The sequence below is a fragment of the Chelonoidis abingdonii genome, chromosome 24, assembly GCF_003597395.2.
Source record: "Chelonoidis abingdonii isolate Lonesome George chromosome 24, CheloAbing_2.0, whole genome shotgun sequence".
In the NCBI taxonomy this organism is placed as follows: domain Eukaryota; kingdom Metazoa; phylum Chordata; order Testudines; family Testudinidae; genus Chelonoidis; species Chelonoidis abingdonii.
In genome coordinates this window covers 3,469,579-3,487,921 of record NC_133792.1, presented here as the reverse complement: position 1 = coordinate 3,487,921, position 18,343 = coordinate 3,469,579, and the positions used below count along the sequence as shown (strand labels likewise).

The 18,343-nt window shown below is 50.5% G+C and overlaps 1 protein-coding gene across 3 annotated transcripts in view; it reads right to left on the bottom strand.

The window, feature by feature from the left end:
* The window catches only part of RGS3 (regulator of G protein signaling 3), a 235,466-nt gene that overhangs the window by 129,811 nt on the left and 87,312 nt on the right, over positions 1-18,343 (bottom strand). For all 3 annotated transcript variants that reach the window (XM_075060499.1, XM_075060500.1, XM_075060501.1), the window contains one exon: positions 6,477-6,588. In XM_075060499.1, the coding sequence (XP_074916600.1) occupies positions 6,477-6,588 (112 nt within the window). The remainder of the gene's footprint in view (positions 1-6,476; positions 6,589-18,343) is intronic.

Genomic DNA, 18,343 nt, shown 5'->3' with positions numbered 1-18,343 from the left:
GCTTGGGACCTGTTGATTTCTCCCTCTGTCATGGAGCGGAGGCCGAAGGAGCCTGAGACGCTCCAGCCACCGAGCAGGGTCTCGCCTGGGCGACAATCTGCGGCCATGGAGCCCATTGACACCACTGCCCTTGCCATGGTGTCCCGTGCCACTGACAGAGTGCTGGGCAGTGCAGTTTGCTCTCGCAGATGACTTGGAGACGGGCGGCTGGGTGCCGATGCGGAGGCCGCCGCCGACTGCATGGTACCATAGGAGCAACATGAGCGATGGTGCCCACGACGGTGCCATCCACGTGACCGAGACCTCAAGGACGAAGATTGGTACCTGTCCCAGGTGCTGTTTCTGTACTCTCCCCGGCCACTGGAGAGGAGTCCCGTGGGCAAAGTCTGGTAGAGCAGGAACTCATGTCGGAGCATCTACATCGGTGGGTTGGGATCGGCTTTGGTAGCTTCGAAGCGAGGAGGAGCGTCGATGCCACTTATCCCTGTGCCTGTGTTCCCGGTCACAGGGTGTAGAGGAACCCCAAGGCTCCCTTGCGGGTGGCTAGCTGGTCAACCTAAGCGGGATAGAGGGCTGGCATGAGCTGCGGGAAGACCACGTCGAGTGAGGCAGCAAGCAGTCCTCGGAGCGGGGACTGTGCCGTGTCAGGGAGGGTTGTTGTGCTCCCAGTGGCAGCTTCCCTCGAGACTGGGGGCCAACAGCATCCTAAACGCAGGGGAGGCACGCGCGGATGGGACTGGGCTGCTCCGCTCAATGTGAGTCAGAGGCCTGGGTCCCCAGGGGGATCGCAGGCTGCCTAGCTCGGGTAAGGTCTCACCCCATCTTTCTCTCGGTGCCGCTGAGTCTTCCCTTGCTTCTTTGAAGGGGAGTGGTGCTGGCTAGTGGAGGGGACTTTGCTTCTTACCAAAGATGCGGTGCTGGGCGCCGAATCCATTCAGCGTGCCGATGCCAGGGTCAGTGCTGATTCCATTAGGAGACTATGAAGTCTAATGTCCCTCTCCTTCGTAGTCCACGGTTTGAAAGATCTACAGCTCCTACAGCACTCACTTACGTGGGTCTCGCCCAAGCAGGGGAGACACTGCGTGTGCAGATCACTTCTTGGCATAGAACTGTGGCAGGAGTCGCACGACTTGAAGCCTGGGGCATGGGGCATGCCCCGAGCCCAGACGACTAACTGGAGAAACTACTGAAGAACTGTACGACTAAGGCTAATTAGAAAAGCTGCAGCAAGGCTGGAGCACGAAGTTCCGACTAACTTCACTGGTGGCAAGAAGGAACCAAGGGTGGGGGGAGTGCGCAGCTCCCCTTATAGCGTGATATAGAGACCCCACTCCAGGGGTCGCAGTGGTGCTCCCCCCCACAGGTACTGCTAAGGGAAAAACTTCAGCACCAGTGCACATGGTGAGCATGCACACCTGCTGTGGAATACGCCCGAGCAAGCACTCGAAGAACGCCAGTTACAGAACAGGTAACTGTCCTTTCTGTGGTGTTTGTTATTCAGCGTCTCCCCTCGATCGCTCCCTGTGCTCTGTGATCCCAGCATGCACACCTGCTGTGGAATATACCCGAGTAAGCACTTGAAGAAGAACTGGCCAGGGTTAAAAACCAAGGAGCAAGGAAAAGAGGGACTGAAAGGAAAGTCATTGGTGCCCTCACTCCCCACCCTTTGTATCTGGGCTCTTATGCCGGAAGCTCTCTAGGGCAGGAACCGGGCGTATCTGCTCATCCTCTCTAGGGCAGGACCCTGGCCTTTCTGTGTGCTCATTCCGGCAAATGCCCACAGCATGAGAGTCAAATATAATATCAGCTGTGCAAAAACACACGCTAATCACTCCCCAGTGGGCCTGCTGCCTCTGTGTCTCTCGCTCAGAGGTGAGCCATGGCGGCAGGAACTGCCCTTGAATGTGTCTGTGGGGCTCCGCACTGGTCGGCGTCGCTAGATGCTATTGCAATGGAAAGGTTACATAATAACAGGGTCCGGGCATGCCTGCTTCTGCCCTCTTGTACCGCCCCTAGCACTAACCAATAATGAGTAATAACGGTCTGTCAAATGCCATCCCGGCTCTGCTGTGACAGAGACACAGGCTGTTATCAGCCACGCTCAGGGAAATGCTACAAGAGAGAAAGCAGCACAAAAAGCCAAGGACCAAATGCTTAAGATTCTTTACATAAGCACATAAGGCAGGCAGTGTCCCTCTCTGACCTGCTGGGCATATGCTGTAAAGCACCGAAGGGGAACAAATGGCTTGTACACGGAATCACCCAGCACAGATTAAGCCCTGCAGGCCAGTCATGTCCCCACAGAGCCAACAATCACTGTGTGTAATGTGGGTCCCTGTACACAGCAGCTGTTCAGTACCCCCACCCCCACTCCCTTTTCAGAGGCAGGTGAGCAGACGACAAGAACCCAGGAGCAAAGGAAAGAGCTGCTCAGCCCCGTGCGGCCTGGAGGTACCCACTGGTGCAGCTCAGGGAGGCTGCTGTCAGGCCAGGGGGATGGGAAAGGGGGTGGGCTGGAAGTGCACTGCAACAACTGCCGTTCCCAGGTCCCTGCAGCTGGCCCATTACATGAAGCGGGGCTCAGCACTCCTGGTCCAGACCAGAGGCTCCCTGCTGGGCTAATTAAGAAAGTGGGACAGCACCTGGGGGCTACAAAAGATCAGTCAGGAGTCAGCCAGGCGAGGGTAGGAGATGGGAGCTTCCCGAGACAGATGGTGGTTCCTGGGGGCAGGTTAAACGCAGGAGAGAAGAAAGAGGGGTTTGCTGATGGGGGTCCCCAGGGCCAGGCGGGCTGGAGAGGGCCGAAGGCAGGAGAAGCAGCAGAGAGAGATGTCTGCAGGCTCTAAGCTGCAGTTAGTGCCCAGGGGCAGAGGCAGGGGAGCAGCAGAGAGATGTACCTGCTACTGTCCCCTTGCTGGAGAGCTGAGGTGTGCTGAGAACAAAGACTGTGTGCCTGGGGGATATGGACTAGTTTGGGACTCAGGTAGAGACTTGTGCTGGAATCAGCTGGCCCCCAGGAGGGATGATGCTGTTTAAGTAAGAACCTGATGTGAAGTCCTTTGAGTTACTCACGAGGGACACTAAGGCAAGGAGCCACTGGCAGGGCTGCCCCAATGGGGTGTCCTGGAGGAGGCCACTTATCTACAGGGAGACTAGCCTCCAGGGACACCGCCAAACAGAGCAAAGGTACCGAGTAATGGCTAACAGCCACTTTGGCTCCAGCAAAGAGAATGGGACAGTGTTGAAATCCTGGGGCTAATTACCATACAAGAGGCCAGCAGAGCAGCATGCAAATGGCGAAGCCTCTGTTCCTACTCTGAAGTGCGAAAAGGGTGGGGACAAGGAGCACGGCTGGGACAGATCTCAGTGGAATCTCTGATTTGGGCTATTATGTATTGTTGCCCCTTTCCATTCCCGATCTGAAGCTTCCCCACCCCAGTAGGGATGTGGTCCCAGCAAGTCAGTAAGTTTGGGATAGAAGTTCCCACAGTATCTAACCAAGGACGCTCTCTCCATTACATTGGAAACCCTGGCTGGCGTGATGCTCATCAGCCATGCTGAGCTTCTAAAGCAGGAAGACAGTGCATTGTAAAACCGATTATACAGATTTGCTTTAGCACAGTGCAGCGAGCAGCAGAAACAGGAAATATCACAATGGTCTTCAGTATACCGGAGATGTCTCAATTGTTACTCTCAGCAATACGCCTGTTCCTATTAATGTGCCATTCAGTTATTTAGGAGAGCAGCAGAAAGTCACTGCCAAAAGGGACTGACAGCTTTTGACTTTGGCTCTGACTCAGTGACATGTTTTTGCATCAGACTTGTGTAATCCATAAGCAGGCAACTTTCTGGAAGCAAACGGCACTGAGCTGGATTCCTAGGGAAGGTCACACTAAAGGTTAGGAAAAGCAGAAAGAAACATCCCTTTCTGGAGGGGCTCCCTGGGCTTACTCAGGCAATAAATAACAGACAGCTTCCTGAGAAATCAGCTGGCATGAAGGAGCAGATGGCACATCCCAGTGCAGGACCTGAGCAGAGCCAACTTCTCCAAGCTCCTGAGCAGGTGCAGGAGAAAGCAGCCATCTGGCAGCAGTTATGATTCTGAGGGCCATTGAACAGCTTGGCCAGAGGGCCCAGCTGGGAAATCAAACATGCACCTGATGCCCACAGAAATGTACTCCCCTCAGGGGATGGCCACACTTCGAGCTGGGGTGTGATTCGCAGCTCGAGGGGAAGTACAGCTAGTGAGCTAAAGCCAGAGCACAGCCTTGGCAGTGCGACCAGCTGTCCCAAGGACATTCCAATGGGCTGGGCCGGGGGCTGCTAGCCCCTTCTGCGGCTGCAGCTACACTCTCCCGAGCATGCGAGCTCGATGAGAGCTCATGTGAGCATTTCTCCTTGAGCTGAGACTCAAACCCCAGCTCCAAGTGCCGACGTACTCTCAGGGGCAACATTTCTGTATCCGTTCTTTAGAAACAACCTGCCTGCGCTGGGGGAAGAGTGCCAAAACCATTCTCACGCATATTCAATCTTGTTTCTAAATGCGTTTGCTTTTCCTGTGTCATCTGTCATTGTGTCTGCTCTCCCTATATAGTCTAGTGAATGAGTTCACTGGCAGAAAGATCCTGGAAACATGCAATGCTAAGTGACTCTTGTAAAAGAACCAAACATACCGTGTCACAAACAGCTCAAATATTCACTATCCAGAGCTCACAAGGAACTGGAAAAAGCTAACAGCCAAAACTCATTCCCAGAGAGTTCTAATCAGCTGGAGGAGTGATGGGAAATTCCCGAACAGGAAACACTCAGTAAATCATCCGTCGGGAAGGACAGCCCCGCTCCAGAGAGTGCCCTTTCAGCAGTAGATGTGGACTCCTAGTGCCATTTACACTGGGATACCAAATAGCAGAGCCTGGTTCCACAGGAAGGTGCCAGTTTTGGTTAGATGTATTCCTCGAGGCTTAATCACATGACATAATCTTTAATTAAAGATTAATTTGTAATTCCTGGAGACTCTAGGACAATCCTGGAGGGTGGGCAACCCTATTCCACAGCAACTTCAGGCCTGGGGCTGGGGAAGGAAATAGGGTGGGGAGATCTGGGCAGTGCACCATGTCCGCAGCACCTCACGACTCCACCCACACAGAATGTCAGCTACTCCACTCCTCTGCCCTGCCCGAGCAGGTCTCTCATCAATGAGATAACGTCACCTGCACCAGTTACACAGCAGGATGAGTGCTAGGCTCGCCTGGCTAAGGTCTGGGGTAGCTGTGGGCTGTGAGCCAGTCTTCACAACCCATCAATGCAAACCAGGAACATGAAGCAATGAGCAGACTAGTCCTTCAGTGCCATGTCTATCATCCACTCCTCAGTTCTCCATCTCACCTCCATTGCCTCCCGCCCGCTACCCACCGCCCATGTCATCTCCAGCCTCAGTAGCTGCCTCTTGGGGGCTGCAGGCTAGAGGGCTGTTCAGAGAGGATTTGCATATGTTCCCAGATATGCTGGCTGCCCCTGGGAAGTAGAGGCAGGGAACCGGAGTCAGGGAAGGAATGTTCCTCATTTGTATCTGAGAAGCCTCTCCACCCCCTCCCAGCATCCCAACTGAATCAATTGCTTCAGATCGCTCTCCACCACTGGAGCCATCTCTGCTGGTAACAGTCCCTGCAGCCAGCCCATCAGCAGGGTGTAGCAGCCATGCCAGGCAGGCAGTGTGAGAGGAAGGCCCCCAGCCCGACCCAGCAGCCATCAGTGTGTCAAGGCATAGATGGGAGAAACTGCCCTGGCTGGCTGTGAAGGGAAACCGTAGGTGGTTGAAGGAGGAAGTGGAGTAAGCAAAGGTCACTAGAGCTTAATCAGAGACCTGTGGAAGAAGCTGCTGTGCTCTGTTAAAGCACCAGAGGGGAAACCTCAAGACTTCGTTTCCCTCATTGTCTCAGCTAGCCACTGCTGCAGACAATATGGCACCACGGGATGGGGAAGGGCAGCTCAGCATAGTGACTGCACAGCACACAGCGGCCTTGGAAGGGCTGGCCTGTCATCCCTGGAGAAGAGCCCTGTCCACTCCCACAACAGCAAGGGACTGTCTCTGCAAGAGGCCTGCAGTTCCCTGGCAACCAGAGTTCTGCCTATGTGCCCCGGAATATGACCAGACTGGAGCCTGTGTTGGGTGATGGTAGGCAGGGCTGGCTGGAACCCCCAGGGAAGGGTAGCTAGGAAGGAAGGCTCACTGTGGGTCCTGAGCTCCTCCCATGGGGGGTACATTCAACAGGACAAGCAGGAGGGGAAATCATGTACTTCTGAAACCCCTGCAACAGCAGGAAACAATGGTGGGTGACAGCATGCTGCCTGGGCTGCCCCACTTGCCCACTGGGCCTTGATGGGCCAGCAATCTCAGTGAGCCATTGAGAATCAACAGCCAGAAAATGTCCACAAAAGCCAGGCACGAAGAAGCTTCTGCCTGCTGGCACACTCACCCTCCTGGAGTTTGACACTCTGGAGATAGAGAGGATTCCTCAGCACATTGCAGCGCCCGGGCTCATCTTCCTTAGTGAAGAGCAGCAAGTCCGAGTAGATGAAGACGGTCACCTGGAGGGTAAGATGACAACACAAAAGGCATCAGAAGCCATAGCCAAAGAGTCTCCTTCCAGCCTAGACAGGCATCAGCCCCAAGAGTTAGCCAGGACCTGCTTTCCAGCACCGCAGAGGCCTCTGGAGACACACTGGCAATGAAGAGCATTTCAGACACTGCAAAACTCAGACTACTTCAAATGACAGAAGCTTGCTAGAATCAACAAGTTATTACCCATCACTCCTACCTTGCAGTCTGTTATTTACAGGGGACTTCTGGAGCCCTGTGATGGGATGAATCAATGTGTCCAGAATGTAATAGATGCAGTTGTTGTGCCCACATGAATACATCACACCGCTCTCTCTCCAACCCTCTTTTCCAAGGTTTTCACACCCCCAGATGAAGGACAGGAAAAGATTTGAGTTGCGTAAGTACCAGTCCAGGAGCACATTTACTCGCTCAGATTGCAGGAGAACCCATTTTGGTGAGGATGAGGGGCTTTGACTCTGCTTTAAGCCATCACACACTGTCCTGCTCCCCTCAAGTAAACAACCGGTTGGCTCTGAAGAAGCCATGCTAAAGGAGAATGTTTGCAGGCATGTAATGGGGACTAACAATGATACTTAAAAACAATAATTATTTTGGCTGCAATTGGGATGCAAATATTACAAAATACGAAAGCTACAGGCCTTAGCGACTTAATTCCCCTGAAACTCGGGCGAGGGAACCTACGATATATTCGTGGCATTAACTGTTTGTTAATGGTTTGTACAGCTCCTAGCACAGTGTGATCCTGACTACGGCTCCTAAGTGCTACTGCGATAATAATAATAAATAACAAGCAAAGGAATCAACTCATCCACCACGTGGTACTCCATGACTCAGATGTTAGCAGTTCTGTCCTGCCAGCTAGTTTATGACTCGGCTTGGTTACGAAAGGCACTCGCTGGACTCTGAGCTTGCCCAAATCTCAGCCAGATGCCCAAAGCCTACATCCAAACCTAGACTGAAAAGGAGACAGGACAAACCCTTGGGAACCTTTTGAATTTCTTTCTCCTCTAAAAGTGGGTGCTTCCCTAGACAGCCAATAGGCGCGCTGTATGAGGGATGAAGTGGAACAGGAGAGAGCCAATCTGCTGCTGTTCTCCCTGATCACCCCCAGCTCAGTGCCAGCAGTTGTACTGCCCCTCCAGGAATGCTGGCACTGCTGCTGAACAATACTGAGTAATTACTCCAACGTCTTTGTGTCCAAACTTGTGGCAACTTATTTCCAAAAGCAGAAAATTAAAAAACCTGAATGCTTTTTGCTAGGGTTGTAAGAGAGAATCCACTTCCTGGCTTCGCTACTGCTCTGTCGCCACCATTCCCTGGACCAGCCTTCAGCTATGGGACTGACTGAGTCACTGTTTACACATGCAGTGTGGTTCTGAGAGGAGGCAGAGAAGAAGAGGCAGATTTCACTAGGCCGAGGGACCAGATTTCAGGTTCTAACAGAACTCCGTATGTTGTGTCAGTGTTTGGCTCTCACGCTGAAATGAGTGGCCTTGCTACAGTCAGTTTTCCTTCCTGCCCACAAGTTTGGTTTTGTGAAGTTCTCAGGAGTGAAGAAGTATGAACCTCGCTTTAGCTTACAAATAAAACTAGCGTTGTGTTTGCTTCTCTTACTGAATAGCCAGAGCCCTGGCCCTGTTGCCCACGCTCACCTCCTCAGGGTTTTGCTTAATTATTAATTTCAAGACCAACACAGTACAAACCTCACCCTAAGCCTGCTTCTGAATTTGGCTTGTTCCAAGGGTCACTCCTTGGGGGATCCCTCCAGCCCTGGCCCTAGTTCACTCTGCCTGGTAAGGAAATACTCCAACACTGCTGTATTTGCCAACGGGAGCTAACAGGAAACAACGGAGACCAGGAAATGTCAGCAAAATCACTGTAGCTCCATGGGGGTTTATAGGACATAGGAATCTCCAGACTGGATCAGATTCATGATCCACCTGGTCCAGTCTCCTGTCTCTGGCAGTGGTAGTACCAGGTGTGAAAACCCAGCAGTGGTCAGACGGGGGATAATGTGACCTTTGCATTAGGTCTCTAAGGGTACATCTGCAAGGCATGGCCATGGCTGGCTTAGGTCAGCTAACTCAGGCTCATGGGGCTCAAGCTGCAGGGCTAAAAATTGCTGTATAGACATTTGGGCTCAGGCTGGACCCTGGGCTCTGGGACCCGCCTCCTCAAGAGGTCCCAGAGCTCAGGCCCGAGCCTGAACATCTACACAGCAGTTTTACAGCCTCGCAACCCGAGCCCCACAAGCCCGAGTCAACTGGCCCAGGCCAGGGGCAGGTGGTTAACTGCAGTCTAAACATACCCTAATAGTTAGAAACTGGCTCAAACCCTGAAGCTTGAGATTTGATGTCCCTTCCAAAATTTAATTATAACAACTCTGGATGTTCTTGTTATCCATATAAATGTCCAACCTCTTTTTGAATCTTGTTAAATTTTTGGCCTCAGCAAGTTCCTGTGGTAAGGAGATCCACAGTCCAATATTGTGTTGTATGAAGAAGGGTTTCTGTTTGTCAGTTTTTAATTTGTCACTCTTTCATTTCATTGAATGCCCCTTGTTCTTGTGTTATGAGACTGAGAACAGAAGTTCCCAATCTCCTTTCTCTAGACCATTCATTACTCTACATGCTTTTATCATGCTGCCTCCTAGTCATCTCCTCTTCAAAGTAAACAATCTCAATCTTTTCAATCTCTCTTCCTGGAAGTTTTTCCAGGCCCCTCGTCATTATCATCATCATCCTAGGACCAAGAGTCTGTCACACTCCCCGAAAAATATTACAGTTATTTTGCAAACACACATCCCTTTAAGCCCAGTGAACACAAAAACAGAAAAGCGCTTCCTTTAAAGTAGAGCTGCTCACACACTGAACTTTCCATTCCGTGGGAAACTCCAGCATTTGAAATATTTATTTTATTTTTTCTTCCACGTCGGAATGAAAGGCTGCAATTTTAAAATTTCCCTCAAAACAAAATTTCAAAAAAATTCAAATTCGAACCCATCAAAATGTTTCATTTTGATCATGTTGATTCTTTTCCTTTCAACTGTTTTATTAAAATATGAAATATATTTTCTCTGTCGTATTAAATATAACAAAATATAATAAAATTATGATTTTAATTATATTAACGTCTAATCAAAATGAATAGAAACAATAAACTCGACACAAAATGGTTTAACTGTATTGAAAATGACAATAGTCGACATGAAACATTTCATCTTTTCCTGTGGAAAATGCCCTGCCAGGTGGAGCTGCAGGAGGGCAGAGCACTGACTCTGAGCTCTGGCCAGGCAGAGGCCAGCAGAGACTTTGGTCAGAGCTATTTCAATGGGGTGCAGGGGTGGAAGCTGGACTGGAAAGAGGTTGGGAAGAAACCAGAGGGGAACTCCAGCCACAGGCTGCAGACAGTGCGATCAAGGATCTGAAAGGGAAAGGGAGATGGGGCAGTAAATGGAGAAACAAGTAGGGTGAAGCTAGAGGCAGAATATCATTGAGTTTAGAAGCCAAGCATATTTGAACTGAAGATCAAGAGGCACAAACACAGAACAAAAAATGCCATTTCATAGTCATTTTTCTGAGCAGACCTACTAGGAACATAGAAAAATTAAAATTCAGCATGTAGAGAAAACAAGAGTAGAGACCAGTGCAGACTACACAGGAGGCATTTATCCAAGTGGCTCTCAAACTTTTGTGCTGATGATGCCTTTCACACAGCAAGTCTCTGAATGCGACTCCCCCCCCCATAAATTAAAAACACATTTTATCTATTTAACACCACTATAAATGCTAGAGGGAAAGTGGGGTTTGGGGTGGAGGCTGACAGCTTGTGACCCCCCATGTAATAACTTTGTGACCTCCTGAGAGGTCCTGACCCCCAGTTTGAGAACCCCTGGTTTATACCAAACAGGAGCAGGGTCCAGCGCAGATTACACACGAGGTGTTTATACCAAACAGGAGCAGAATCCAGCACAGGTTACACAGGAGGTGTTTATACCAAACAGAAGCGGAATCCAGCACAGATTACACAGGAGGCGTTTATACCAAACAGGAGCAGAATCCAGCGCAGGTTACACAGGAGGCGTTTATACCAAACAGGAGCGGAATCCAGCGCAGGTTACACAGGAGGCTTTTATACCAAACAGGAGCAGGGTCCAGCGCAGATTACACAGGAGGCGTTTATACCAAACAGGAGTGGAATCCAGCGCAGGTTACAGAGGAGGTGTTTATACCAAACAGGAGCAGAGTCCAGCACAGATTACACAGAAGGTATTTATACCAAACAGGAGCAGGGTCCAGTGCAGATTACACAGGAGGCGTTTATACCAAACAGGAGTGGAATCCAGCACAGGTTACACAGGAGGCATTTATACCAAACAGGAGTGGAATCCAGCACAGGTTACACAGGAGGCACTTATACCAAACAGGAGCAGAATCCAGCACAGATTACACACGAGGTGTTTATACCAAACAGGAGCGGAATCCAGCGCAGGTTACACAGGAGGTGTTTATACCAAACAGGAGCGGAATCCAGCGCAGGTTACACAGGAGGTGTTTATACTAACCAGGAGTGGAATCCAGTGCAGATTAAACAGGAGGCGTTATACCAGGGTGCAAGTGTCCAGGTGGTTTTCAGAAGGTGGTATTCTACTTTACACCAAAGGCCACACCTGTCACAGAGAAATGGTTCCCTCCATCTTCCTCGCAAAACGATGGCAAAGCAAGGGAGGGTGAACCCCCCAGATGATGAGGAAAGCCTGGGCACCTGGAAGAGGTTCCTCCTGCAGAGCTAGGAGAATGGCAAACACTTGCAGGTGGGCGCATTCCAGAAGTTAGGGTTAGATCGTTACATACCAGTGTACAAGGTGGCTGCATTGGAGCTTGTTTTTCTGGAGCATGTAGAGAAATAAGCAGCCTGCAGCACAAGCAAAGCATTCCTATTGATACCTGACTGGGGTGCTGTCCCTGGTTCAGCAAGCCGAGGGTTCGCTGAGCAGCATCGGGGACTGACTCGGCAGTTTCATGCAGGATTCTAACTGCTAACAAGGTGGTCACCAGAAGAGCTACCCATTGCTCCATTGAGGCCTGGCGAGGGTACCCACCCATCTTCCCGAGGATGCTGTCACTGCTCAAGCTAGCAGCCTCCGTTGTGTAGAAGGGCATGGAGGCACAGAGAGTTTCCTGAAAGATCCTTTTCACACATTCGTAGAGATTTCAGGGCAGACAAGACCGATGATGAATAAGCAGCCTGCAGAACACAGGCCAGAGAATTCCACCCAGGGCTTCCCGCAGCACGCCCATGTGTTCCGGAGCTAGAGCAGAGCTCTGAGAACAGCACATCAATTACGAGGATGATCTAAACACAGGTTGTACTGACTGAGCTAAGTCTCAGTGAGGGGGATAGGAGGTCAGGGATGGGGACGGGTAAGATGGGGGTCTGGGGTAGGGAGAGGAAAGTGGAGGGGGTGTACTGGGGCAGGAGGCAGGGTGGGGGTGGAGAGGGGAAGGTGAGGGGGTGGAGAGGAGACTTATGCAGTGTGGGGGAAGGGAGGGGAAATGGGGGCGTCACTGGGCGGGAAGGCATGGGGAGGGGAATGAGGGATGTCACTGGGGCAGGATGGGAGGGGGAGGGGTGGAGAGGAGAAGGTGGGGGGGTGTCAAGGAGATGTGATGGCAATGTGGGGGAAGGGAGGGGAATGGGGGTGTCACTGGGGCAGGATGACAGAGTGGAGGTGGGGAGGTGAATGAGGGGTGTCACTGGGGAGGGAAGAGAGGGTGAGGGGTGCAGAGGAGGTCGGGGGGTGTCAAGGAGACATGATGGCAGTGTGGGGGTGGGGAGAGGAAGGTATAGAGTGATTGAGTCTCTGGCCCAATCAGACTTGTTAGGCTGGAGGGAATTGCCGTGAGTTACAGTTACTGAGAGGTTGCTTTTGAAACCTCCCCTGGAGTTCAGTGGGTCCGTCTGACCCTTTGTCCCAGCCGGGCCCAGCTACCCCACTCCCAGCTGGACCTGGCACCCCAAGTACTGGGATCTTGCAGCACAAGGCAGCAAGGAACGATCTGAAGAGAAAGTGCTGCTTTTGTTTCCGAGGAGGGGATCGGGGCGTGCTGGCACTCCCAGTGCAGGGTTTCCGGCTGCCCCGAATGGAATTCCCGATGGCTGGGAAGGCAGGGAAAAGAGGGAGCAGGGAGAAGAGCGGGGTGGTTGGAACTTATTGTAGCTTCAATGGCTGCCTTCAAGGACATTAGGAAATGGGCCAGACAAAGGCAAAGTACATCTAGGTTCCTCTGCAAAACAGGCTGTAGCATTCTGGATCTTCTGTCTAGAGGCTTGTTGGGGGGATTTCGGAAGACCATAAAAGCGGGAATTGCAATACAGTCTAGACAGGATGTGTGTGAGGCCTGAATAAGGATTGCACCAGAGGTAGGGCCAGAGAAAGGACAGATTCTGGCAGGGCTCCAGAGATGGAGACCGATTCCCTCCTACAGGAGATGGAGGACAAAGAGCTTCGGGTTCCTGGCTTTGGAAGTGCCAAGTTATGATCCAAGTGAAGGGGAAGATAATGGAGTTCAAGAGGAAAGGCAAAGAGTTCATTTTGAAATCAAGATGCAGGAATTCAGTCTCTGCCAGCTGCCCCATGGCTTCCCGCTCCTGAATGATTCAGAGCCCAGGCAAACAGAGGGATCAGAGAGCAATGCCCACATCAGTGCCAGGCATCTGCCACTCAGAACTGGTGTCCTAGGCTGACACAGGTCAGAGTTAGAAGAGAAAGAGGGCAGAAGGCACTAGGCACACTGCAGAGAGGAATGGGGATTATCCAGGAAATGAAAGCAGACCAGAGCGCGAGATAGAGAAGGCCGAGGGCTGCCCTGAGATCAAGCCAGGTGAGAAGAGAGGTGTGACATTCTCTACCTTGGGGGAGCATCCTAGAACCCCCATAATCCTCATTTTCATAGAATCGTGATCTTACATATAAAGCAGGCCTTGTAAGGGATCAGGGGAAAGGTTATGATCTGCTGAAAGTCATTTCTCTATCACAGATGTGTATCATTAATGCATGTGAAGTTATAAGAATTGTGTTGTGCGGTTGTCACTAAAACATGCTGTAAGTTGGGGAATCAGCCAGATATTAGCTCCCCAGAGGCAACAACAAGGAAAGTAACTAACACCCAGGTGGGGCATTAAACAGCCCATCAACAGCCATTGTCCAGCAAGGGAGCTACAATTCGAAGATTCGCCTGCATGAGGCCACACCAGAGGAATTGCTTAACCTTGCCTGGAGACTCAGCAATGCCCCCCAGACATGCCTGGACTTGTGCTCCCCAAGCGCATGGTCTGGCCACATGCTGGACTTTTTATCCTGCCCCCACCTACGCTGCAAGCAACTAAGACACTGAGATGACGACAAGACTCCAACAGAGGAGATTGGCCCATATTTCAAGGGTGAAATCTGTATACTAAGAACTGCAATATCCAGCGGGGTAAGAAAACCTGCTTAATCTAGTTGCTGCCCAGTCTAATAGGGTTGAGAGGTTAGACTGCCTGCTTATATTTTCTTTCTTTTGGTAACTAACTCTGACTTTTTGCCTATCACTTAAAATCTACCTTTTATAGTCAATACATTTATTTAATTGTTTATCTTTACCAATGAGTTTGTATGAAGTGTTGGGCAAATCTGCTCCTGTTTGACAAAGGCTGGTGTATGTCCATTTTCCATTGCTGACGTTGTGAACCAATTAATAAATGTGCACTGCCCATCTTGAGCAGTACAAGACAGTATATTGCTGGGGTACAGTGCTAGGAGCTGGGGGGATTTGGCTGGTGCCTTTCTCTGTGTGATTCATGTGTGACTCTGGGAGCATTCATGCAATCTCTAGCTGGGTGTGGGGCTCCACGTCTGTTGTGCTGAATGATCACAGTGCCTGGAGGGGCTTGCTGCTGGTCACTCCCAGGCTGGGGAGAGTTCAGAGGGCACAGCAGTTCCACAGTCTCAGGCTGTACCCCGGACGGATCCCATCACAAGACTCTATAGTATAGGGTGAGACTCTGCTCTTTGGTATGCCACTGTAAATCGGACATGAAAGGTTTAAGGACGACAAGCAGGTGCTCTCAGTTCCACTGGAGAAGGGAAGTCTCCAGCTTTCTGAAGGAATGCACTGCACTTGCCTCCTGCCCTGCCAGGTTCCATGAGATCTAGATAAGTTCATGGAGGACAGGTCCATCAATGGCTATTAGCCAGGATGGGCAGGGATGGTGTCCCTAGCCTCTGTTTGCCAGAAGCTGGGATTGAGCGACATGGGATGATTTCCTGTTCTGTTCATTCCCTCCGGGGCACCTGGCATTGGCCACTGTCAGTAGACAGGATACTGGGCTAGATGGACCTAAGGTCTGACCCAGTCTGGCCGTTCTTATGTTCTTATCAGACCTTAGAGTGGGGATGTTGCTGAGTTCGATCGAACACTGAGTGATGTAAAAATGTTATTAGTTACGATCCTCCTCTCTCCACAGTGCAGCTAGCTAGGCTCAGAGCTGCTCCCGGATGCTGCTGCGCACTGTGCCCAACATGGCAGCTCAGTCTTCCAAGGCAGCTGCTGCCAACCTGTCCCCTCCCACCTCATTAATCATATCCAGAGCCAGGCTCCACGGCCCTCAGCAACATATTCTTCTCTCTTCCCCCTTGCCAGATTTAGCAGATAGCACGGCCCCAAGTACAACATGATTCCCAACCATCTCTCTCGCACTCACACCCAGGGCACACTTCTTTCAAGGAGGTAACTCCAACATGGAGATCCCACTCTCATCCCCTAGACGTGATAGACCAACAGGACCCATTTGTTCTCTGGCGCCCTCACTCTGACCGAGCTTGGACGTCTACAGCAGGGGCCCCAAAATGGCTAACCAGAGCCACTTGGCTATAGTGACAGGGCAGCATATTTCTTCTAGCTAGAAAAGCCTCAGCATGATCCTCTTCATGTTCCCATCTACTTCCACTTCCTGCCCCTCTCACCTTGGCCAGCCAGAAATGGCAGCTCAGTGACACAGGGTGAGCTAACATTTTGCTCTTGTGTAGACCTTTGAAACGGAACCGGAGACAGGCAACTCCAGTCAACCCAGAGTGGGCATCAGGGCTGTACTAACTCATTGGCCCACAGAGGGGAAGCGGGGAGGTAAATATTACGACACTGCCTCCACACCCATACAGGAGCTGCACTCCCACAGCTGAGTACTCCGCTGATGCTGCATATACACCTCTACCCCGATATAACACTGTTCTTGGGAGCCAAAAAATCTTAGCGCGTTATAGGTGAAACCACGTTATATTGAACTTGCTTTGATCCGCCAGAGTGCGCAGTCTCCGTCCCCCACCCCGGAGCAGTGCTTTACCACGTTATTTCAGAATTTGCATTGTATCAGGTGGCGTTATATCGGGGTAGAGGTGTATTGGGGGTAGCGGTGTATTGGGGTAAAGGTGTACCTGCACTTACCTGGGGGGCTCTGTAGCCCTAGAAGAGCCATGACAGTGAAGGACATTTGAGGCGCAGGCAGGGCAAGAGTCTAGTTGCAAATCAGTGATGAGTTTCCCAAGTTAATGACACAATTTCAAATGACTTTCATGGAAAGACCAATGAATCAGATCAGAAAGATGGCAGAATTATATTTTGAACACCATAGAGAAAAACAGGAGCAATTTAACAGAGCTGAACCACACAGATGCTTGTATGCCATTGGCCAGGAGCGAGGTGGTGGTTTTCTGAGACTCCACACCAGCCATCCAAAAACATGAAATACAAACGGATCTGAGTAGTAAATGACAAGGTCTCCGTGGCTGCATGGACATGACACAGAATTTTGTGCAGCCAAACAGGTTACCGAGAATCCGAACGACTACACACATATCAGCCGAGCTGGAGGAAGAACAGATTTTTCCGTTTGTGGCAGTTCCAAAAATATGAAAACATAATTTCAGTTTGGGCTGAACTGAAACCAAAACTTTTGGAGTTTTCAGTGAATCTAAGGGTACATCTATACTACCCGCCAGATCAGCGGGTAGTGTTCGATGTATCAGGGATCGATTTATCGCATCTTGTCTTGACGCGATAAAATGTATCTGCTAATCGATGCCCATATTCCACCTCAGCAGGAGGAGTAAGCGGAGTCGACGGGGGAGCCGCGGCAGTTGACTCACCGCCGTAAGGATGGCCAGGTAAGTCGAACTAAGATACTTCGACTTCAACTACGTGAATAGCAAATAGCATCGCTGAAGTTGCGTATCTTAGTTTGAACCCCCCTGCTAGTGTAGCCCAGGCCTAAAAAGCCAAAAACATTTCATGGAATCATAGACTTTAAGGTCAGAAGGGACCATGATGATCATCTAGTCTGACCTCCTGCACAACGCAGGCCACAGAATCTCACCTACCCACTCGCTCCTGTATCAGACCTGTGTCTGAGCCATTTAAATCCTCAAATCATGGTTTAAAGACTTCAAGGTGCAGAGAATCCTCCAGCAAGTGACCTGTGACATTTCATTTTGGGTTGAAGGAATTGATTTTTAATAAAGCAAAGGGACTAAAGGGCTGGATTCACAAAACCCAGCTCAAGGCGATGGCACAGATGCTAGTGCCCCCTTTAGACCAATAGTGAGGACACTCACCTGGGATATGGGAGATCCAGATTCTAATCCCAGCTAGCAGGAACCAGAACCCATGTTTCCCCCCCAGCCTGGTGAGCACTCCAACCCCAGGCTGCTGAGTATTGCGGCGGGGGCTCTCATTCTTTCCTGTTGATGCTGTCCCACTTTGCAGAAAAGCAGGACTAGTCGCTGGTCAGACAGCATGAGAACGACTCTGACTTGGTGGGTAGGGTGCTCCGTCTGGGGGGTACCTGGGTCCAGTCCCTACTCCAGGGAGTATTTATACAAACAGAACAGTTTCAATGGGACATACTGAGAAAGACCCATCCCCAGAGGAGTCTATAGCCAGTGGTTAGGGCACTCGCCTGGCAGAAGGGGGAGACCTGGATTCGTGTCCCTTCTCCAGAGCAGAGATTTGCACGTGGGTCTCCATACACCAGGTGAGTGCTCTAACCACTGGGCTGAAGGTTAGGGGACGTGGGGGTGCCCAGGTACCTCTTCTTCTGGGGAGGCTGATATAGAAATCTAGCCCAAAAAATTGAAATGAAATGTTTTGTTAATGTCAAAATGGTTCATTTCAGCATTTCCAATTTAAAATTATTGTTTTATCATTTTCATTATAATTATAATTTTTCATTTCAACCAAAAAAATTCCCTAAAATTGACACAAATTTGTAAAATGTTTCAGTCAACCCAAATCTACATTTTTTGGCAATCAAAGATTTTGATGGAAACCTTTCTCCCACCTCTACACATTATGGTAACTGGACAGGAAAAGGAGGGTGCACTGCATGACAGTGTTTCAAGCAAAATCATCTAAGACAAACTACACTTAGTCCCATGCTTTCATGTCAGGCAGAGACAGGTGAGTAGAGCCCAATGGAGCTTAGACAAACCTCTTCTTCAGCGTCAAATACTTGGGGGTTGCAACACCTACATTTTGGCTCCAAATGAAACCAAAGAAAAACTCAGATGAAATCATCAGATTCCCTGGGTTTGGCTGTTAAACTTCTGATGTACACAGCTTGGCTCAAGCATGTAACCAGCCCTGGTCTGGTTGTCTGGGGTTTGCACACCCCTCCTGATAATGC